The following is a 25,809-nucleotide window of genomic DNA, read 5'->3' as shown; positions in this document are numbered from 1 at the left end:
TAAAACATAATGTAATAATGTAAGTAATGTGGGGTTATTACATTGGGGAGTGCATGAAGTAAATAAATAACTAGAACCCAAATTAAAACAGGAGTGTGCAAATTAAATTATGGAAGTGCGTGAAGAAAAATGAATCTACCAACCCTAGGTCATAATGAAATGCAGCTTTTGAGACTAACACCCCAAAGTTCATCTTCTTCCTTCCGCTAACGGCCACCACGCAAGCACCAACGCTGCCCATCCCGTACGAGGCCGTCAGTTGCACTACTCATGATGGCACCGCCCACAACGACACTAACAACCATCTACGCCACCACACAATCATATGCGGCCACCATTCAAAACGCAACCATGCTCGCGGCAAAGCCGCCAACGGTGACGATGACCACTCTCGGATTTTTGTCAACGTCGGCACCGGCGCTGCTCGCCACTGCACCACTTAGAGTTGCGCGAAACATCATCGCACCGTTTCCTCTACTCGCGTCTTCTTCGGACCACCAAAATCACCACCGTTTGTCGTCACAACCACTGTCAGCAACTGAACAGAGCCACTACGATAGTCTTTTCACGATGAGAACAAAACTGTGTCTAATGATGAGCAATCTTGGTTTTTCTTTTCACGATGTGTAAATATGTGAAATTTTGAAGTCATGAGTATATGAAGGTTGCATTTTTCTAATACATAATAAGACACACATCTAAATCATCTTTCTCTCTTACAACATTGTATATGAAGGTTGCATTTTACCTGCACAAACATCTTAATATATTCCCAGTTGTAGTAGTAGCTCAAGAATCTCCACATTGTGAATCATGAAGATGTTCCCATTTGATTTGAGGAAGAGTTAAGGTTGTGAAGAAGTTTCTCAATCAGCATTTATAAGGACCAACATGGATAAGCTTATCTAGGTCACTTACATACCACCTTCTAAGAGCTTAGTGGCTTGGAAATATTTTTCGTGATAAACTGCCTTTTGATTAATGGCTGACTGCAAAATTTTAGACATGTCACTACAAGAAAATCTTCAATTAGAAACCAATTTTAGAAACCAAAAATAGTTAGTTACTATAATGACCAATTTAGATATCAATTTACAAAATTAAAAATTATTGGTTACTAAAATAGTCACTATTATAAATAAAAAATTATAATTGGTCACTAATTAATTAGTGACAAATTTAGAAACTAATTCATTTTTAGTGACCAGTTTTCTTTGGCAGCCAAAACCATAGTAGCTAATTTTAAAGACTAATTCAATGACCAATTATAATTTTTTATTCATAATAATGATTATTTTAGTTCAATAATTTTTATTTTTGTAAATTGGTATCTAAATTAATCACTATAATTACTAATAATTATTGGTCAATTTATCACTATTTAAAAATTTTCTTGTAATGTGTTTATCACATGTTGTACTTCTATGAACAATGTTATCAGTTACATGCAAGGACAATGCAATTCTCAATTGAAAGATATCAAGAAAACAACATGCATCAACATTATGTGAATTTGGAAAATGTGAAAGGATGCTCAACGTGATAACCCAATTCATTTCAATTATGCTTTGGCTATTGTGGAGACTAGTTGAACTATTGCAGGTAATTTATCTAAGGGGGCTACGAGAAATAAATTTGATTTGTCAATATGAGGGAGTTTCTTCTTTTGTCTTCATAACTTTCTCCCTCTACATCTCCATCCATTTTTCCCATTTTATCCATAGTACAATTTGAAAATTATTTACAATTTCCGGATTATACGACTGAAAGGTATTTTTTAACTTTCGAATTATGTAATCACAGTTTTTTGGATTATACAATCTCAAAATCATTCTTTTCTAAAATAAGACTTCCAAAGTATGCAATTAGAAACTCAAAACTAACTTTCAAACTATACAATACTAAAGTCAAATATGATGATCGTACAATTTTTTTTCTTAAAACAATGGCTTCTGAATTACATAATTCAAAAATTATTTTAGCTTTCTGATTGTACAATCCAATAGTTATTTTTAATTTTTAGATTGTATAATTCAAAAATAATTTTTTTTTAAAAAAAGAATAGCTTCAAATTGCATTATCTTAAAGTCATTTTTGACATCCAAATTACACAATCTAAAAAATTATTTTTTGACTTTCAAATTGTATAATCTAAAAATGACAAATGAAAAAACAAATTATGCATGTGCAAAAAGAAATCGCCCAATATGAACCTACAAAAGCAACAATAATGAGAACTCTTAAGCTTTCAACATCTAGGACAAGGATTAAAATGAGGCAATTGCTTCCTGCATCCTATTATTTTCTTCTTCCACCTTATCGCTTTCAAAATTTTTTTTGGAACACAATAAATAATTTCAGATTTTTTTTTTTAGAAATCAATCAACCCCTCCTTTTACAAAAAACATTTTCCAGAAACTTTTGATGGGTGGGAATAGAAATTTAATGGGATGCAGAAAAAAATTACCTAAAAATAATGAGGCAAGCAACTAACTTTATAGGTGTTTAAGGGTTTAGTATGTTTTTGTCCCTAAACTATTAAGCGTTTTTCATTTTAGTCCCTACATTAAAGTTTGATCTAGATAGGTCTCTCTCCTTTTGAAACTCATGGAATTAGTCAACAAAAGTGTTTTTGTTACGTAGCACACACACACACATACACACACACACAGTTTAGTACATCTTATATTTCTTATACTGTTTTAGTACATCTTATATCTACATTGTTTAGTACATCTTATATTTCCTACACTAGAAGAGGAAATAATGTTATTTATTTATTGTTTCCCCCTCATATACTAGTTTTCAAACAGGTGGAGGGAAAAGGTTATGGATAGGGTTCACTTAGACTGTTGGGGGTAAATAGAAGGTAACTCTGATTTGTCCTTCGATAACAATCGGCGCATTTGTAGCAGAGAGAAAAGTAATGGTAGAGTTTCTTGTTCCCTAAAATGTTACAGAATTATTCATTGCATTGGTTTGCCATGCATTTCTCGGAAAAGCAACCACAATGTCAGCGAAGAAGGGATCAGGCATGTTAGGGGCAGCCATCTATGATAAGGTTATAAAATTTTATTTTTTACACACAATCATAAAATAGGGAAGTGAGACAAAAATCACATAAAAAATACAACATATCATAATAAGATAAAATGAAATCAAAATTCTCTCAAACCCATAATAAGATAATGAATAATTTTGTAGTGACTAGTCAGGATAAATGAGCTTATGGCCAACAAAGTAACTCAACAACATCTCATCTTGAGTAATACTAACTCGTATAAATCTCCAAGGTCATACCTCCAACTACAATAATCAAATCTTTATTTATCATAAATTTTATTTCAATATTAAACCATATAATTATATAAATAAATAGATAGGATCAATGAATAATTAAAATAAATATAAAAAAGGACCAGTACGTAACTGGAGATAAATATAAATAAGTAAATAAGAGTAAATATAAATTGAATAAATAGGATCAGTGCACAACTGGAGATGAATATAAATAAATAAATAGGAACGAAAAATAAATATAAATTAGAATGAGGTTAGGGACACCTCACTTAAATGTAAATATAAAAATAATTATGAGATAAAAGTAAATAAAAGTCAAAAGATAGAATGATAAATGTCTCCTCCCCTTTATCTCAAAGATTGAAAAAGATAAATGCACGTTTCTCTTTTTATACATTCGCATTATTAGCACTTTCTTTTTAATTATGCCTTCGTTGTTTTTATCAGTCACTTCTCTGTATTGCTTCCTATCACTCTCACTGTCTTTTTTTTCTTTTAGCTTTTTATAAACAACTAAATCTATACATACATATATAAATATACTTTTGCATTCAATTTCTTTTAGATTTTGTTCAGATTTGGTTTATCTCCATTCTGAATTATTTTATCCAAAGCTCTAAGCATTTAATGTACTAACGTTATGTACTTAAGTTTTATCCATCGACATTCAATGTGATTAATCAAGCAGACAAGCTATTATTATATTCCCTGCATCCTAAATTCTTACGTATCAAAAGGAATAAAACTAACAAAACTTTTATATATATATATATATATATATATATATATATATATATAAATTTTACTAATAAAAATTATTTTAATTTCTTTATCCTTTATATTTTTATCATTTTATTTAAATGTTTATTATCATCCTTATAGTAGTACTTAATAATTATTATTATTATCCTATATTTTTTTCTTTATGATTGTCATTATTTATTATAAAATAAAATATTTATAAATAATGTGATTTTAATAAATTGTATATTGTTGCATTATAAAATTTATGCATGTTACACGACCAATAGGAAATTAGAATGTTGGTGAAGGATTATTTGTGACTAACAAATGTTGGAGTGCACAAATAAGTGAAGAATAAAATAGTGATGATTTTTCTTCTGATGTGATGTGAATAGTGATTTGGTGTTAGTTGTATCGAGAAGAAATTTACAAAATATAGACTTAAAGATATGAACAAAGGATTCAATTTAAATTGAGGATGGGGTTTTGTTCTTTAAAGGATTTCAAGCATGAACTTATCAAGCATAGTGTTCTAAATGGTAAGGAAGTCAAATTTTTGAAGAATGATCAATTGAGAGTAGGGGTTGTATGTAAAAGGAAGTGTGGTTTTTTAATTATGGTGAGCAAAGTTGGAGGTAGTCATACATTTAGGGTGAAGACATTGTTGGTCGTCATAGATGTGGAAAGGTATTTATTAACAAGAATACAAATAAAGATTGGATTGGAAAAGTTTTAATGGATAAGTTTGTAAATGTGGGAAACATGATAGTAAACCAAATAATTGATGAAGTCAAGAAGACATACAACATTGGCATAACACCTTGGAGGGTTGGAAAAGCAAAGCAAATTGCAATGGATTGTATGGTGAGAGATGGACAATGCCAATATGGTCTTCTATATGATTATGTTGTTGAGTTAACAAGAGTTAGGACTGGAACATTCAAAATTAAGGTGAATCAACCACGACCCACTTTGCAACCAAGGTTTGGGTATTTCTACTTGTATTTATATGGTTGTAAACAAGGGTTCTTGGTTGGTTGCAGATCCTTCATTAGTGTTGACGATTATCATCTAGAAACTTCCTTTGGTGGTTAATTACTAGTTGTAGTAGGTAGACACCTCAATACTTTCCACTAGCTTTTGTTGTTATAGAAAATGCATGTAAAGAGACATGGAAGTGGTTTCTCACATTGTTGTTGACTAATAATAAAGGAGACATTCATAGTCATCATTAGGTTTCTATTTCAAATCAACAAAAGGTTTGTTATAATTGAACTTAATACTAAAAATTCCATTTTTTGACATCCATATGATGCTAACAACTATTATATCATATGCATAGACTTATGACAATCTTTGATGATATTTTGGAAGGTGTGGAGCGTAGGTTTTGTTTGAGGCACCTCTACATCAATTACAAGAAGAAAATTGGGGGAGTTGTAGTGATAAGAGATCTTACAATGGAGGTAGCGAAGGTAATGTTCTACCAGGGGTGGGAAAAAATGTGAGTTGAAGAAAATTAATTCTAATGCTTTTGATTGTTTTATTGGAATTCCCAGAAAATCATGGTATAAACATACATTTAGTAGTTATCCTAAGTTTGATGTGTTGATGAATAACTTATCTGAATCATTCAATAGTACAATTTTAATGGCTAGAGACAAATCAATCATTACTATGCTAGAATGTATTTGGTCATATATCATGAGTAGGTTTACAACACTAAGAGAAAAATTAATTGTATATCCTAGAAGTGATATGCCTAAACCTAAAAAAAGTTTAGACAAGGAAGTTAAAAAAAGTGGGAATTGGATTGTTGTGCGAACTAGGGATGCTAAATATAGAGTCACTTAGGTATTCACAATGGAAAAATTTGTTGTTGATCTAACTTAGCATAAATGCATTTGTTATTTTTGAGATTTGGTGGACATACCTTATAGTATGTTGTGGTGCAATTCATTATAGGATAGAAAATCCCGAGGATTATGTTCATGCAAATTATAAGAGACTTGCATGCAAGGCGTGTTATAGGCCACAAATTACCCCACACCACCTTAAGCATTACAAAAACAACAATATTTTTTCACACCCACACGCTTTTGATGTTAATTCTGAAGACGACCCACATCTTCACAACAATCTCGAACCAATTCTCCTTCGTGTAGAACCAAATCCTTTGCTATCAGACTTCATCACACTGCAACATTGATTTGCAAATTAAATTACCAACTAATGACATATTTCAACCCCAATCCCACAACAATGTAAAACCCTAGATCCCAAAACCACCAATTTATTCACTCCATTCCCACAAAAACAAATTTGCTTACCAATCTTCCCCGATACAAACTCGAGAAAGCCAACGCCATCCGGTATTCGAATCCAAATTTATGGGACACATTATGAGGGCTTCCACAAATTCTTGACATTAATGTTGATGTTTCACACAAATCTAACCACGTCTAATTATTCATTTTTCATGTGCCAACTCTAGCACTCTAACCCACGTGCCAACTCTAGCAATGAATGTGGCTTAAAACGGAATGGTAACGTGACACGCCATTTGTCATGTCAGAATCATAGTCAAATCAAATTTTGTTGCAATAGAGGAACAAACAAGGGCAATCCAATTGAGAATTTAATTTTATTGGCCTCTTGAAAAAATATAATATCCAGAAGAAAAAGATGGAATAATGAAAAAGTTATGATTCATCTATCAAACATGGATAATAAAACATGAAGCAAATTCAGTATGAATCAGTCAAAAGTTGAGAGCCAAATACAAAAGGATGGATCATTCATCTGTAGATTCAATATCTGCTTCGGATGCATCAGTAGACAGAACAGAAGTGACTGGATCTACTGCAGAATTTGAAGTTTTGTAACTGTCTGAATCTGCGATTTTTGTCTCAACTGCAGACTTTGAAGTGAGTCCTCGTGCCTCCATAGCTTCACGTGCAGCTTTTTCCTTCGCTCTTTTGGCTCTTTCCAACACATCTTCCTGCATGAGCATTATTATTTTCTAACCGCTAACAGACAGGTATATATATATACATATACATCTACAGTAGAAACTAGAAAATGGAATGCAAAACAATTTCAACTTCAAAATGCAAAGAAATTTATCAACTTCAAAATATAACATTTATGTGCGAGAAGCTAGATAACACGGATTCTTTATTTACATTGAAAAGGTGGCATCAATATAAATTACTAGATATTTAATATCCTCTAATAATAAAGATATGACACGAGAATCAACTAAAATTATCCTAATAATACATCCATAATCTAAATATTCTTGATTATAAAGGATTTGCACCTTATTTCTATAATTGTAACAACACTCTCTCTCTTGAGTCGGAACATATAATATGATCAATCCTTGGTTTCTTGGCAGCTTGGTAAATATGTCAGGCAACTATTCACTAGAATTGACTAGTTTGGTGGTGATGTCTTTAGACTTGAGCTTTACTCTTATGGAATGACAGGCTATCACAATATGCTTGGTGCTCCTATAAAAGAAAAAATTATAAGCAATGTGTAAAACTTCATGGTTGTAACATCCAAGGCGCATTTGAAAATTTTCTTCAAAATTAAGCTCTGCAAGGAATTGCTTTAGCCATATATAAATTCACAAGTGACTAACGGCATTGCCATATATTTTCCTCCTACACTTAACCTTCACAACGTTTTCTTTCTTACTTTTCCACAATATTAAGTTCCCTCCAACATGAACAAAAGACCCTGAAGTGGAGCGGCTGTCATTTGATGACCCCGTCAATTAGCGTTAGAATACCCAATTCCCCGGTCCTCTTTAATCATGCATTTTTCCAGGAGCATTCTTGATATAATTAGGATGCATAAGACTGCATCCCAATGATCTTGAAAATAAGAGCTTAAAAAATTAACTTACTATGCTCACTCCAAATGCAATGTAAAGATGAGTCGCAATAAGGTAATTTAACTTACCAACTAATTGTCCATATCTCTCAAGGTCATGATATGGTTCTTCTTGGTCAAGTACAAGTTTTACACTCGAAACCATAGAGGTGTCCACAAACTAAGCATTTCAAATCTGTTTCTTCTAAAATGTGTATAACATATTTTCTGTGAGATATGACCAAACCATCCATGAATCGTGCAACTTGTATACCAAGAAAATAATACCTCAAGTGCTCAAGATCTTGTCTAGAATTGTTGAGCAAAATATTGTTTTAGTTGGTCAATGCTATCCTTATCACTACTTGTAACAATGTTACCACATACAATGAGGTGGATAAATCCTTGGGAAAATGATGGTAAATAGAGATTGATCAACATCACTATGTATCATTCCAAATTGTTGGTTGACGATCTGAAACAGCCCAAATCACACATGAGGTAATTGCCCAAGGTCATATAGGGACCAATGAAGATGTCATACCATATCAAATGACTCCTCCTGAGTAACAAATCTAGAAGGTTGCTCTAACTAAACTTCCTAATCAAGATCACCATGTAGAAACACAACAATGGGAGGCTGGAAGGCCGTCACTGCTCCACATGCTACCACACATTAGCAAGGGTGGTGGATCTATGCTCGGAAAGGACATGCATAAGGGTGCCTGAATGAGTTTTTCTGCTGGACATTTAAATGTGTAGATCGGTGTCGGGCTGTCCAAACATAGCGCTTGCTGTAAAATTTGCCAAAAGGTGTCGCAAAAAAAATAAACAAAAAATAACTCTTCACCAGGTACAGTAGATCCATTGAGCCAACACAGGTTTTCAAGAGGTTGAGACCATGTTAAACTATAGGAAAGAGAGAGAGACATTGATATGAAACTGTGTTTCTGGGACCATACATGTGCTTTATTTATGTTGATAAAATTGAATCAATACAAAAAATAGACAAGATGTGATATCTTCTAATGACAAAAGTATGATAATGGCAATTAATATAAGCATTCCTAATAATATATACATACATATATATATATATATATATATATATGTATATATATATATATGTGTGTGTGTGTGTGTGTGTATAATCTACTTATTCTTAATTATAAAGGATCTGCATCTTATTTGCATAATTATAACAATTTACAAACCTTCCTGCATCACCCCTTCACTGCAAGGTGACATTTCTATCCCCTACCTTTCTTCTCTCTCTTTTCATTATCAGCTACCACACCACATGTCACTCCCTGTTCTCATCTCATTTCAATCCTTGATCTTGGATCCCATTTCCCCAACTCACTACTCATCCATCTCCCTTCTTTCTTCTCTGATCATCCCTCTTAATTATTGGCCTATCATACTTTAAGACCGAACAGTAATTTAAATGGATTAAATATAAATATCCAATGTTTTAATCATTCCTAATTTATATCAGGATACAGCAGCTACAAAAGAAACGTGCTTTTTATCAGTAATCAAAATTTTCAGATTTTATGTGTACATAGCTGTGGTATTGATTGGTCAAAAACATTTGGTCCATATCTATAATTTTCTTTTAGTTAATATTATTAAGCCACCTAAACTCTACAATTTCTTTTTAATAATTCCAACCTTTATTTTTCATAGTTTGAAAACTTGCATAGTAATCAGTTAACTTCTAGAAGAATAGACAATTAGATGGCAAGCATGGAATTTACTGATAAAGACGTATCCAGAATTGTGGAAAACAGCACATTTTCATTGCAAAAGAATACCTTCTGACCAGTTTCAATATGATAAAAGCTTAGAGATCACAGATTTACAATATAAATGAATCACTCATCTACGCCTCATCTCTCAAGAGAACTGTGACGGGTTTGATTCTGTTCTCTTCTTTGTTTTAAAATTTAATTTCTAAAACAATTCTACAAGACTTGAACAATCAATTCCCACCCAAAATCTATTAATATTGGAAAATCGTTTTCAAAGAGTTTTAAAAAAATGAGAAAAGAACTGGGCATGCTTTTTGCTTCAACTTCTCTGCTCAGGTGCTCTGGAGACAATTTAAGAAAACCAAAATGTGCTGCACAAAAAAACACTTCTATATGGGCTAAGGAGACGAATTTTCCAAAACAGAAATTCAATTTTGAAAATAGTAAACACTCCCTCATAATTTCCACTCTAAAACCATAGACTCCTATGTTCTTCCCTTTGCATTATTTATGCCTTGTCATCTCCTTTCTCACACTACCTAAAATTACAACCAATAGAGATTAACCCCTGTTTAACAGGAGTTTACAATCTTAAATAATGTTATGCAATTGGAGACAGGAAAGGAACAGCCTTTACTTTCATATTTTATTGAGTTATTCTGTCTTCTTTGTGTTAAATTTTACAGAATGTAGCAGTGTTGGACATTCTCGGTCTAGAAAGAATACAACATTCTAGTTATTCTATATAGCAACGTTTGTCTACATCTCAATTGATTGCCACTTTCATTTTCCAACTCATCTCTCAACTCTTGATCAGCATGACTCTAATTTTGTAGCTACACAATATCCCAGTAAGTATCTTAATCTGGACAGCCCAAAACACCTTGGAGTACAAAAGTTATGGTAGACTAAGTTAAAAACAAAAATGTATTTTGGTAACAAGTGGAATTTGAAATAAGTTTATTGGGACAAGTGATAGTCCCCATTACCTATAAAATCATTTTTCAAATTCGAAATACAATAACAAATGTTTCCCTGTACCGGAAAATTAAGATCCGATAAAAGGGATGATCTATATTCTAAAAGTTGAGTTAAAAGCAGACATTAATTGTCAGAGCATCCAAAATTTATCGTTCTGGATCATGTTACCACATAAAATCTTTAAGCAGATTATCACTTTCCAATTAATAGACATAGATACAAAATAATAGGCAAGCATTACTGTTTACATAGTTATGAGGAAAACACGAGACAACATATTGCATAAATCCAGCAAAAGATATTTCCAGTTTAAACAGCTCCATACCTGAAAGTCCTGCACTTGCTTCTGTTGTTCAGCTTGCAATCTACCAACGGTGCTCAAAATCTCACCAACTGTGGATTCAATGCGCTCATTTAGTGCTTCAGCTACAGCTTTTCCCAAGAAAAATGCATCCAGGATGCTTCTGTTGCTGCTATCACTGTCACCTGCATGATTCAGTCACTTATTAACTGGAGAAAGAAAATATAATAAAACACCTCAGATAGAGTTTAAGTGGACTAATTTATCCCGCAAACTACTTGTTTACCAGTATGTAAACATAAACTACAAACTTGAATAATCCTTGAGAATTGATTATCATTAACTCAATATACTATGTGAAACATTACTACTAGAAAAGAAGTGAAGCAAACTGAATGCATACTGGTTGATTCCTATTCTTCAAAATCGTTTTCCATTTTCTAAAACCAAAAAGGCAGATTTTGAAAACTGTTTTCAAAAGGAAAGCGTTTTTCTAAGTCTAAAAAATAATCCAAAACATCTTGTTTTTGGTTTCTACTTTCAGTTTTCTAATACTCGTTTTTCCTGACAAAATTGAATCTTCTTTCCCCTCTCTTATCCACAAATTAGTTCTTGAAAACTGCTTTATGAAATAATTTCTAATATCTAAAAGGCAAAAACAGAATCGGACCCCCTACCTAAATAATGGACATTCTTGCAATTCCTAAGTCCCCATGAATCCATTCCTCAATCTAAAACGCCTTAAGCATTTGCAAAATTAAGGAATAAAAAGAAGAAGAAAAAGCATAACTCTCTAAGAACATAAGCTACTACAAACAGCAGAAAGGATGAATTTTTTTTTTCAAACAACAGCCACCCATGAAGACCAGAAGTTGATATTAAAAAAACAAAAACCCTTTTCACATCACATCATTGAAAAACACATCAGCAACATCACTAGCAGTGCAAGGGCGAGAAAGAAGAAGAACAAAAATTTACCCGAGCCAGGGCCACCGGGCCAGATGCTACATCGAAGTGCAGTGTTTTGAGAACCCCTTTTGCGGGGAAGTTCAATGCGCGATAATTTGGAAGACGAGGGAACAGCGAAATTGGAAGAAAATAAGGGACAAAAAGAAACATTGGTTTTGGACAACGCAGTAAAGGGTGAAGGTGAAAGTACAGTGTTCATTTTTTCAGAAACACGCACTATCTCTCTCTCTCTTGCTTTGCTGTGCCTCTCTTGTTCAACCCCACGAATTGGACTTGTCCAAAAGATCTGAACTGAAATTTTGTGAGATATTAAGAAACTAAAAACAAAGAGCATTATTTAATTATTTGTCTAGAAAGTGCTACCTAATACAAACAAACATTTTATATTTTTTTAAATGTACCATACTCATCATTTAATTATTAATTAAAATTTACTGATAAGATTAATGATTTTTTTTAATTCATTTTATATTGGTTGATATAAAAACCTTTTTAAATTGAAATTTATTAACTCATTTTTAAAATTATATTATTAACAAAAAGATTAAATTATGTTTTTTCATTTGGTTCATAAGAAAATATCGATTTGGTCTTTTTTTTTATTATTTGTCTTAATTTGATTTTTATCTTGAAAAAATTGATTTTGTTAATATTATACTAACAATGTTAAAGAGCTGTCATGTGTTAATTATTGATTTTTTTTTAATTTCTTTGTTAATTTTCTTTTACTTTTATTTACTTTTTAAAATTTTTTAAGAAAAATAAAAATTTGTCACGTGTCAACCTAACTTTATGTCACGTGATAGTGACTGTGTAATGTGGCAATGACAATGCCACGTGCCACTATCAAGTCATATGTCATTTTCACATTCTCAATTTGGTTCTATATTTTCATTTTTCTTAAATTTAGTCATATTTTTTTTGTAAACATTTAGCAATTTTGTTCATCTCCAAATTGAAACCAAATTTAATTTTTATATAAATGGTATACAAATAATTTTATTGAAATTAATATTTTTATTAAATATTTTTAACAAGATCAAGTTTATTTAAATTTATATTTTACATTGAATTTTACTTAAAATTGTTTTAAGGTTGTTACTAGAAAATAATATTAATAGAAAAAAGATCAAATAATAATATTAATTTTTTATTACATCATAATTTAATATATTTTTTTATTTAAATTTATATTTTAAATAATTTTATATTTTTAAAATTTGTAAATTTGTAAAATTTGTTCATCTCCAAATTGAAACCAAATTTAAACTTTATATAAATGGTATACAAATAATTTTATTGAAATTAATATTTTTATTAAATATTTTTAACAAGATCAAGTTTATTTTAATTTATATTTTACATTGAATTTTACTTAAAATTGTTTTAAGGTTGTTACTAGAAAATAATATTAATAGAAAAAAGTTCAAATAATAATATTGATTTTTTATTACATCATAATTTAATATATTTTTTTATTTAAATTTATATTTTAAATAATTTTATATTTTTAAAATTTGTAAAGTTGAATAATTTCTATATAAATGTTTGAGTTGGTTTAAAAATAACAATTATATAAATTTAAATGTAAAAATTTAAAATAATTTTAAACAATTTTATGACAATTTAAAATAAATAAATTTAAAATTTAAAAATAACTTTAAATAAAGTTGAATGTGAAATATAAATCTAAACAAACTTACTTTTGTTAAAAGTATATAATAAAAATATCAATTTGAATAAAAATATCAAATTTAATAAAAACATTTTTATAACCTTTATATAAAAATTAACTTTTGTTTTAATTTGTAGAAGGACGAAATTGCAAAAATTTTAAAAATATTAGGACTAAATTGAAATCAAATATAAATACAGGGACCAAATTGAGATGAAAATAATGACACATGACGTGGTAGTGACACGTGACACTACTGTTGTCACATTACACTATCACTACCACTTGACAAATTTTAATTTTTTTAATAATTAAAAATAAATAAATAAAAATTAAAAAAGAAAACACAAACTACACATGACACATTTTTAACGTTGTTAGTATGATACTAACAGAAAGGACTTGACTGGATCAAATTTTTCAAAATTGAGACAAAATTGAGACAAATAAAAAAAAGGTCAAACCAATATTTTCCTACGAAAATAGGACCAAAGACATAATTTAACCTTAACAAAACAATGTAATGTTGCCATTATTTATAATCATCATGTTTCCCCCACATATGCCATAATGAATTTTCCTCAGACCTTGTATTAGTAGGTGCGGATGACCCCCCACCACTATGGAAGGAATGTTTCCTCTTTTTTGTAGGACTTGGATGAAATCCTACTTCAACCAAGGGAGGCACTCCTACTTAGGCACAAAGAGCTTGATAATCAATTTTTTTTTTTTATGATCTCTCCATCCAAATAAAAAGCTAATTAGAAAAATAGTTAGTCGAAGAAAACAAGGCGTAATAGTTACCCAAGAACAACGCAAATGAGTTCTAGGAAAGAAAACACTAAGGAGCACTTTACTATTAATCGGTTGAGGTAGTTCCTTTAAAATCTCTATGTCCCTCTTATCTTCGGCAATCAGGTAGTGACCCCTAGAATTAAATTTTATGGATCTTTGCTAGTACAGAGGAAACCTTAGAGAATTGTCCAGGAGAAAATATTAAGTTATTCCTTATCATATTCAACACATCTAACTTTGAAAGATTGGTTCTTAAAACTCTTGTATGATTGAGTATCTACAATTAAAAGAAACCCATATTGGTCACCATTTAAAGAAATCTACCCAACCTCCCAACCATGAAAATACATGAATTTATTAGTAGTGAGCACTATATATAGATATTCATAAAGGATTTCAAAAGCTTTTAGATATGTTTAACTATTGGGGTGTACCTGACTCAATGCTACCCGCATCATAGATAACATATGACATTTAAAAGTAGATAAAGGAAATATCAAGGTCTTTAAACCTAAATTCATATATAAAGGTGAAGTCGACGGTATCAGATAGCAATTTTTGAAAAACTCTATCACTCCTATTGCAAGCCTTGACCTCTAAAAACTTAACCATTTCTTCATAACATATGTTATAAGACAAAATAAAATCTTTCACTGACTCGGTACTGAGGAAATCAGAAGTAAAGGTCACGAGTTCCTCATGTTAATGGGAGGAAATCTATTTCTTCTACCCTTCTTAAGGGATTCTTAAGGGACCTCTAAAGAATCCTTAACTTTGTGTTTCCCTCTTACACCCTTACAAATAAGAATAAGGGGAGGAAAAGGAGAGTTAGGTTTCGCTGAAGAACCTTCTCGGTTGACCGAGTGGGTATGACAAAAACACATCATCTCTAGTGGCAATAATCTCTTGCATGACCAAGGGATGTTGTTCATTAGAGGAATCATAAGAGGAGGAGGAAGACATGGGGATGTACCTAAAACAAGGAAGAAGAAAAACTTTGAAGCTTGGATAAAGATTAGTGTGAAACGAAGTCAAAGTGGTAGCTCAGAATAGGGAAGAAAAATGGGAGGAGACAAAAATAATTGAATGTTTGAAATAAGGGTAAGGAGAAGTCGAAACACTTTACTTAGTAGCGATAAAGTAACCCTAAACAATACGTTTTCACAAAAGTCGGAGTGTCTACCCCTTTTCGGCTTGGAACGATACCTACATCTTGGGACATATATGTTTGAAGGTTGAAGAGTGTGGAAACTATCTTCTTGTGGAGTCTTTACAATGTAATTTCGGTCCTATAAAAGCATTGTAAGAACAATATTGATTTATTTTTTTATCTTTTGTATACATCTCAATTACGCATGCATTCTTCCAGTTTTGAAAGGGTTTCTTATATATGAAACCCTAATAATGTTATTCAAGTCTGAATACTCTACACATTTTGCATTATCATGTTTGGTTCAAAATTTCCCGTTATTTTGTTCATCAACTTCCACAGAAACTAAAATTGCAAGATCTTTGTGTCTCTTTTTTATTTCTCTCTTTATTTCGCACAAGCAAATCATGTACTTCATTTTTGTTTTCACACACATTTTGACTTAGACACGTTGTTTTCACTCTACTTTGAATGATCTTTGATAACATTATTTTCTATCTTTTATTGGTGTTAAGTTTTGTGAATAAAATCAACTTCTCCATAACTTTTATCTTGTTTAATCCTCAAGTTTATCTTGTTTTTGTATTGTTTTGTATTTTAGTTATTTTATGCTTATTCACCTCTAATCTCTATTTTTTTAATGTGTGAAATAAATCAATAGGAAGCAATTCTGGTGGAGGAAAACAAGCTGGAACTCAAGGAAGCATGATTAGACAAGAAAGAATGGTTCTTAGACAAATACGCATGCCGAGGGGCACTAGAATCACATTCATGGCTGCAAGAAAGGACTCACTTGTAGGGTTATACTGCCATGGAACACCTCTGGATGGCCAAAATATTCGAGTCGTTCTCACTAGGCGAAAATGACAACTCAAACCTACAATATTTGAGTCATAAGGCAAAAATATGGTTCACCTAGCGAAGAAAAAGTTATAGAGCGTCAATTTCTAGGCCTCATTTGGGCAAGAATGTCGACCTTGATACGTGAAAATGGGTATTTAATCATGGTTCTACAAGATTTTTAGAGGATTCCTCATTTTTCACGAAAAGAAACACCTTAAGGACAATGTTGTGCATGTCTTAATCCAGACTCTTCCTAATCCTTTCTTCATTTACAATTTTATCAATTTTATCTTATATTGTTATTCTTGTCATAAGAACGATTTGACTTTATCAATCTTCATCTTTTATTATTATTATTATGATTATTATTACTATTATTTGTTATGCTAATTCTAAACATCTCAAACCTTACAAATTTTGAATTTGTGGAATTTGTGACCCTTGATATTACTAGGAAGAATTACTTATATTGGATATTAAATGTTGAAATACATTTAGATGCAATGAATCTTGATAATACCATTAAAGAAAGAAATAAAGCATATGAGCAACTAATTTGCTCCTGTGAGAACAATATTGTGAAAAAAAGATTTTAAAAATATTATGAATTTATTTCATGTCTTTGTATGGCTTAACAAAGCAATGAAGCTTTTGATGAAAAATCATGAGATTTGCCCACCTGGTCCTACTCCATTCCCATAATTGAATGTAGCAATAAATATTATGAATTTATTTCATGCCTTTGTATGGATAAACAAAGCAATGAGCTTTTGATAGAAAATTATGAAACATGTCCAATTGGTTCTACTTCATTCCCATAAGTAAATGCAACAATATCTGATTTATATTTTCATAATCATGATATTTATTATGGACATAGTTATAAATGAAATTTCAAAGACACATTTTGTCACCAAAAGTGGCACAATAATGTGAAAAAGGGAAAAGAAAAATGTGAAAATATTGACAAATAAGATGAAAGTATATATTATCATTACAGTGGTAAAAGCCATTTGAGTTGTACTTGTTGTACACCAAAGCATCTTATAAATAATGAGAAAAACATAGAAACACATTTTCCTTATGAAGATGGTGATTTTGATTATGGCCATATGGATGCTACTCATCTTGATATTATTATTTTCTTTGTAAACCAAATGGAAGCATTGATCACCTCATTGGTTATGAGAGTGTTAAAAAAAATTCTCATATTGATATTTACATTTATATGAAGAACGGATGTTGGCCCTAGTATCAATGATAAGGATATGTGTCTTATCGATAGTGCAACAACTTATACAATTCTTAAGAGTAATACATTTTTCTCTTGTTTGATAATGCGAGACAACAATGTTAGTATTATTTATAGTACTACAAATATATTTGAAGGCTCTGGAAGAGCTATTATACTTCTACCAAGAAGTTGAATAGAAATTTATTAAGTTTTAAGGATATTTGTCTAAATGGATATCATATTGAGACAAACAATGAAAAATGTATGAAATATCTTTATATCACTCAAATTTAGTCAAATATAAAATGTGTATTGGAGAACTTATTAGCCTTCTCTTATGGCTTATACTACACATATAGTAATGCAATTGAGACACATGTCATTGTAAGCTAGAAGCTTACAAATAGAAATGAATTTCTTGGTTGGCATGATCGGTTGGGTCATGTAAGATTTTTTAGTGTGGTGTATATGTTTCAATTTTCCCACCAATAGGGACTATGATGGGTCCTCAGAGATGATTTAGAATATATGTTGGATAAGATTCTCCCTCAATCATAAAATATCTTGCATGACTAACGGGAGACTTGTTTACAGTTTGACTTTTCGATTGTCACTTTGGGGAAGAAAACAATTGGAAAAGAATATTGGTTGGAATGAATTATCTTCATCTTATCTGGATCCTCGTACAAAAGAATGTGAACTGGAAGTTCAAAGGATAATTCATTTACAAAATTAGTCAATCAATTACCAAATGTTCTTACTGACAGAAAGGGTAATCACATCATATATATCAACTGTTAATGCTCCGAGTATATTTTATATTAATTCCTAACACGCCTGAAGTGTGGTAGGCTTGTTAGTTCCAAAGACACGTTTGAAGCGTGGTAGGCCTATTGGTTCCAAAGATAAAAACTCTCGAAAGATAAAGGGAGCTAAAATGCAAGATGACCTAATCGAAAAGGTGGAAATCCCAAAAGATTCATTTGACATAATTAATGATTCGGTTCCAGAAGAACCTCAGGTACCTGAAATTATTTAAAATGATGAGATCTCAATAAATTATGTCATGAATCATATAATATGGAACCAAAATGAAGTCAACATTGACGAAACCTTTACATATAATATAGTGATGAATATGGTAACATCCCGACTGGATATTACAAATTTAATTAATAAAATAAATAAATAATAAATAAATTGCATTTAATTTCATTTCCCAAAAATGCGGGGAAATTTAAAACTTTATTACATCATTAAGAAATACCTCAAGTCCAATATTATATAAAACTCAATGGAAATATCCAAGTCTGATAAACTGAAGGTTTACAACTGATTCAAAAACATAATTAAAACTATGAATAAATTCTCCCAAGCTAGCCCCCGCTCTGGCTCTATGCCTTACCAGATCTACCTGCAACATCATCTGCTCCCATGTACCGCGTACATGATCATTGCCAAACACAAACAGATAGGGTGAGCTAACAAAATAAAACATATGCATACAAATCATATAATTACAATCGCACCAAAGGAATTCATATCCTTTGATTTCACACACATGGCTGCCACCATGTCATCCGTGTTCTACGTCTTCTGATGAGTACTTCAAGGTGTCTTGTTGCCTCACCTTCCAGCCATATTTGGTAGAGCACGTGTGGGAAACCATGCTACGGATCATACATCCCAAGACTACCAAACTCGTCAGCTTATTACTAAGGAGAGCAATCTAATTGGACCCATCAGTACACGCCACAACGTGCACACTCACAGCGACAACACTCGCCAACCCGAGCCACAACTCAAGAGTTCCTCGTCTTCTTCTGCCATCCCAAGCCACAACTCAAGAGATGTCATTCCGAGCCACAACTCAAGGAATGCCACGTGCTTAAACCCTATCTTGAGCCACGACTCAAGGGATACGTTTCGAGCCACAACTTAAGGAACACCAGCAAGTCGACCTTTGAAGTATCACTAAAGCCTTGTAGACCACGCACATCAAAATAAGCAATCTGCTTTTGCCTCACCAAGATCACCTGGCGTTGCACACGAGTCACTAGGCGCAATAGGCCTCTAGTTCGTCTAGGGGGGACGCGTACCGCCAGGCGCCAAGCGCCTTTAAAGTCACTCTGCCTACAGGTGTCGCCTAACGGGTGTGATGAGTTCAAACTTTTGCCCTCAATTAATATTTAAATTTGGGAATTTAATATAATTTTTGCGCTTAAGGATTGATTTTAGTTGCATAAAATATTATTGCATATTCTAACGTTTGATAATGTAGCTAGAATTTAATTTGGGTCATTAAGAGTGTGAATTTGAAATATTCAAAGTTATAAAATAAGTAAAAAATCAGAAAATTCTGGAGAGGAATAATTCAGGAGCTAAATGCACCCCCAATTTTCATTTTACACACTCCTCCTACAAGTGGCCCGCCTAAAAACTTGTTCTGCACCCCTAATTTTTACTAATTTGCACCCCTCCTACCATTTAAACTTCACACAACCAGATCATGCCACGTGGCAATCCTCCACTAATTAATTTGTCCAACCATATGATGACTCGTGTCATGATCCTCCACTCACTAAATTGACCAATCAGAGCATGACACCTCATCACCTTCTCTTCTCCACACAACCAGAAATCCTAACCCTAATCTTCCTTCTCTCTCAGCCATCACCCTCCACGGCAGCCACCACCATCCTTCACGGCAGCCACCGCAAACTTTTGACCACCACTACAACTCGCCCTTTTCTGTCGTGCCATCAACTTCGTCACCTTCAACAACCAAAGCAGACCTTCATTGCTTCATCTTCTCGCCACCATCTTCTCCAAATCATCACGCTACCACCACCATCTGCACAGTGCTCGAGCAAGCCTCCATTCTTCACTTCTTCAGATCTGTGCGACTCTCTATCACCCTTGAACCAGCAACGCCGTCCACGGCCACTGTGACCAACAACTGCGTCTTTTCACCGAGATCTGATTTGTATCGTCTTCATCGCGACAGTGCTCATGGCAACAGAAAACACGAAGCCACCATGCTTGACACCTTCAATGGCAGCACCACCGTCAACCTACAGCAGCGAAACCTTATTGCAACCACCATCACAACTCTGGAACGCGAACCTGTCACCATTTTTTTGCAACAATCGTGGACCCAGTACCTTCATCGTTTATGTGTTCCGCAACAGTGTAGCAACTCGCAAACCTTGAGAAGTCGCAGTAGTAGAGCAGCGCCCACCAGAACCTTCGTTGCCGCAACACCACAAATCTGCACCGCAAATGCCTCCATCGCACACGCGAGTTCTCACCAATATTGCAGCACCGTAGATTGAAACGCAGCCACGAACCTTGCGATGTACGCAACAGCCATCATGAGGACCCGTTGTGGCAGCTTGGTAACGTAGTAAAAAGTCCCAGCGATAGAAACCACGATGGAGGAAGGAGGAAGAAACCCTAGTTCTGGATAGAGAAAGCGCACTACCACATGCCAGCTTCTCAATGGACAGTCAAAGAGTCAAAATTGGTCAAGTAGACTATTTGACAAGTATAGTTGGCAGGCGGTTCCTCTACAGGAACCCAGAATTGCCTAGAAAAGGGATGAGTTGCCTGGCGGCAATTCATCGCCCGCCAGGCAATTTCTGGAAATTTTCAGAAACACGAGATTAAACAGAATAAAAGAATTTCATGAATAATCATAATATATTTATCATGCAATTTAGACTTAAACACAAAATTATCGAGTAAAGCTCCCCTAACCTGAATTCCTTAGCTTAAACTTGGGGTTCTTGGCTTCTTCTTTGATCAAAATGGATCCCCTTGTTTTCCCACTTTAGCTCTCATTCTAACTCAATTATGACAATACACTCTCCAATTTCGTATTCCTCTTACTAAGCAACAATGGCCAACATAAAAACCTTTCTTCTCACCCAAATTTTGCCTTTTAATGATGCCTTAATGATATGTTAATGCACTAAAAAGGAAATGGTTTAATGTTGATGATAATTGTCATTCGTTAGGTCATTATGAATTGATTTTCTAGCCTCCATTGTTACTAGGGTTTCTCTGCCCTTTCACATTCATGCCAAAACTAATTTTAGCAAAATGAAAGTTTAATGTGGGTCTACCAAGGTTCGAACTCATAACCATGCCAATGTCAAATCAATGCACAGCCATTCAACCAATTCATGTTTCCTAATGATTCATATAATTCTATAATTATATTATCACTCAACATGATCAAACATATTGCTAAAATGATAATAAATTAAATAGCACATAAATGGCATACATAGGACTTGAACCTAAGTCCTCTCACACAATCAAATACTCTCAACTATTTAAACTAGTACTTTTCCACGTCTATCAATCAATAATTAATGCCATAAAGGCTCCCACTACCCGCATTTATTAATTATTTATTTATTTAATTAATTAAATTTCACGGGTCTTACAAATACTATGAATGACAATGAGGATCAATAACCAATGATCATTGAAGATTATCGACAAAGAAATTATTGGCCAAAATAAAAATATGCAAATAAGCATAATTAGATTTGCTTGCTAAACGAAAGGTTTCTTGACCTATAGTTCGTACATCTGAAGGTGTGAAACCCGTTGGGTACATATGGATTTTAGTGCAAAAATCAAATTAAGAATGATAAAATTATTAGATACAAAGCACAATTGGTTGCTCAAGGTTTTTCACAAAACCTGATATTGATTTGTGAAAAGATATATTCACTGATATTTGATACAACAACATTACAATATTTGATTATCCTAGTTGCACAACAATGTTTGCATTTACATCTAATGGTTGATGTTACAGACTATTTGTAAGGTTCTCTTGAGAATCATATATATAAGAAAATCTTGAAGGATTTTATTCCAACAAGGAAAATTCTAAAGAGAGTTATTCAATAAAATTGAACAAGCCCTTTTATTGATTAAAGCAATAAGGACATGTGTGGCATAACCGACTTATTGAGCACTTATTAAAAGAAGGATATAAAAATGATCCTATTTGTTCTTGTATTTATATGAAAAGATCCAAAAATGAATTTGTCATAACTATTGTTTATGTAGATGACATAAACATTGTTGGAACTCCTAATGAATTCACAAAGTCAATTGATTGCTTAAAGAAAGAATTTGAGATGAAGGATCTTGAAAAGGCAAAATTTTTGTTTGAGATTAAGAATTGAGTATTTAAGCAAAGGTGTTTTTATACATCAAGAGCCTTATATAATTAAGTTGTGTAAAATGTTCTAAATGGACAAGTTACATCCATTATGCACTCTAATAGTAGTGAGGTCTTTAGATGTTGATAAATGCTCTTCTTAGACCTCAAGAAAATGATGAAGATCTTTTTTGTCCAGAGGTACCATATCTTAGTGTTATAAGAGCATTAATGTATCTTGCTAATTATACTTGACGCGATATTACATTTGTTGTAAATTTGTTAAGCAAGATATAGTTCTTCACCTACAAGAAGACAATAAATTGGAGTAAAAAATATACTCTGTTACCTTAAGGTACTACGAATATGGAATTATTTTATCCAAATGATTCAAAATTGGATCTAATGGATTATGCATATGCATGTTATTTATTATATTCTCACAATGTCACAGTGGTTGATCACAAAAAAATATTTATTCACATGTGGTAGCATAATGATTTCATGACGACATGTGAAAGAGACCATAACAACAACATAGTCAAAATCATGCATAATTTTTTAGCATTACATGAGGTAAGTCATGAATACGTTTAGTTAAGGCACTACGCCAAAATTAGGAATAGATAGCGCTATTTAGATAACGCTTATTTAATTAAACGCTATGTATTAAAACACATGTTAAAAGACAGCGTTTTATTAAACAAATGCCATAAAAATCGTTATACATAGACAACGCTTTATTAGGAAAAACGTTATCTATGTTTGTTTTATACTTTTAAAAATAATAATATTTTAATATAAACGAATAGAAAACGTTTACAAAATTAAGCGCTATTTATGTTACGTTAATATATAGCTTTTAAGGAAAAAAACGCTATTTATTTTAGCATCTAAATGATACAGTTTCATTTATATATTTAAAAATAAATAAATTATTTTAAATAGATGAAATAGATAGCGTTTTATAATCAATGGAAAGCGTTTATGCAGAAGAGCGTCATCTATGTATCATAAAAAAATTCTCTCGCGCCATCCAATCTTTCCCATTGTGTTTTCTTTTCATCTAACCCTCACGCGAAAACAGGAAAGCCTCGTCTCCCACCAGCAGAAGCGGCTATCGTCTGCAGCCATAGTAGAAGCAGGCGCGTCTCCAACCAGAGCAACACCATTCGCATCCTCCAAGCACAACAACATTGATATTTAGAGTGGGCACTATTGATTAAGGGTTTGGGAAATTCGTTCTTCTTCTCCATCAATTTTTCCAGCAACGAACCAGTTCTCCTAGCAACCATTGCACGGTCCTTCATTGAGTACCAAATTCTCTTCCTTTCTCCTCGATTTTTTATATCTTTGTTCATCCTTTGTATTGTTTTTATCTATCTTTGCCATCAATGTGAATATATATGCACTAATCATCGATTCTGTAAACCCTCCATCTAAATGATCTATTGTTCTTCTTATACCTTGACCGGAGATGTAAATACTAAACTCCAAATACTGTTTTCTAAATTAAATATTAAAGAAAGAAGTTGGTCGATGTTTTTAAATGTACGGTGGGGTTGTGGTTGTGCGTGAGTGATTCATCCCAATCTTCCTCAATGGTGCAACTACCTCTCTTCATATATGAAATTAAAGCCTACAGAGTCACTTTCCCCAATAGAAATAGAGAAAGACATATTTGGTTTTGATGAACATAAAGAAATCATTAATGCAGAAATTATTGGAGAAATTATTGATTATGCATGGCTTGGTGCAACTACAATTTCTATATATATATCGGGTACAGTATACTACTTTTTTATAATTGACTTTAATCTTTGGTGAGTAGCTTTTATGATTTTACTAACTTTTAATTCTTATATCTTTCTTTTGTAAGGTACCTATATCAAAATTTCATTAAGCCAAATCATAAGGGGTTCTTCTTTTTATCACCCCAAATAACAACACATGAACTACCAATGAAAGAGAGAATGCAAAAAATAGTGAGTATATTTCTTGACAACGGGGTGATTAATAAGTTTGTTCTTGCTCCTATCAATACAGGGTAATACTTTTTTTCCTAACTTTATCAATAATGTATTATTTTCAAAGTTAGATGCACAAAATCTAATTTTGTTGATTCATTTTCAATTTTAGCCAACATTGGGTCTTGCTCGGAATCAATCTTAAAATGGAGATAATTTATTATCTTGACCCATTGGCGAAAGACATTAATATGAGGCAAGATTTGAAGAAGTTGTTTGACATGTAAGAATCTTCTTAATGTGATTCACATATATATATATATATATATATATATATATATATATATATATATATATATATATATTATATATATATATGTATACTTTTTGTATATATATTTTTTTACTTATGTATGCTTCATTTTTATTATTAACAAGGGTTATACAAACCTACCGAGCTCAAAGAGGGTCTATGGTTTCAAAGTCTAAGTTAAGCAATATCAAATGGACACCAATTAAGGTAGATTACAATTGTGTATTTCAAGATCAAATGATGTTGTTTTATTTGAAGGTTAATACCAATTGTATTGATGTTTTCTAGTGTCCAAAACAATCAAACGGCCATGATTGTGGGTATTACATTTGTTGATATATGAAGGAAATTGTCACATATTGTGAAGGAGGGACAATTCCAATAGATGTAAGTTATCTTAATTATATGTATTATTCATTTGTAGTAGGATTTTGATTGACTAATTTTGTTTTATTTTTCTTTGTTGTAGTATTTTTCTAGTTGCAGATGTCAACAATATTCTGACAATCAAATCATTGAAGTCAGGGAAGATTGGTGTTTTTATCTCATTAGTAAATGTTTATAGGTTAGTTGTATAATTCCTTATATAACAAAATAGGGAAGGTTAGGAATAATGTTTTGTCTAAAGTGTTTTGGCCCCACAGTCTAGCAAAAATGGAACATGATGGATGAGTACTACAAATATTAGTTTTTTTTTTGCTAATTTCTTTCATGTA

At 32.2% G+C, this 25,809-nt stretch overlaps 1 protein-coding gene and 1 long non-coding RNA gene across 2 annotated transcripts; one reads left to right on the top strand and one right to left on the bottom strand.

Annotated features, from left to right (window-relative positions):
• Positions 1-6,664: 6,664 nt before the first annotated feature.
• Positions 6,665-12,229, bottom strand: LOC114165897 (uncharacterized protein At4g13200, chloroplastic). The gene is made up of 3 exons (XM_028050520.1): positions 11,941-12,229; positions 10,987-11,147; positions 6,665-7,045 (listed from the first exon to the last, which is right to left on the bottom strand). The coding sequence occupies exons 1-3, from the start codon at positions 12,128-12,130 to the stop codon at positions 6,839-6,841; spliced, it is 558 nt and encodes a 185-aa protein (XP_027906321.1). The 5' UTR covers positions 12,131-12,229; the 3' UTR covers positions 6,665-6,838.
• Positions 12,230-24,982: 12,753 nt separating this feature from the next.
• Positions 24,983-25,391, top strand: LOC114166553. The gene is made up of 3 exons (XR_003599955.1): positions 24,983-25,063; positions 25,219-25,300; positions 25,382-25,391. It is a non-coding gene; the product is annotated as an uncharacterized LOC114166553 (long non-coding RNA).
• Positions 25,392-25,809: the final 418 nt, after the last annotated feature.

Source organism: Vigna unguiculata, chromosome 10, assembly GCF_004118075.2.
Source record: "Vigna unguiculata cultivar IT97K-499-35 chromosome 10, ASM411807v1, whole genome shotgun sequence".
NCBI classification, from domain to species: domain Eukaryota; kingdom Viridiplantae; phylum Streptophyta; class Magnoliopsida; order Fabales; family Fabaceae; genus Vigna; species Vigna unguiculata.
The sequence above is the reverse complement of the archived record's forward strand: the minus strand, read 5'-3'. Positions and strand labels throughout refer to the sequence as shown.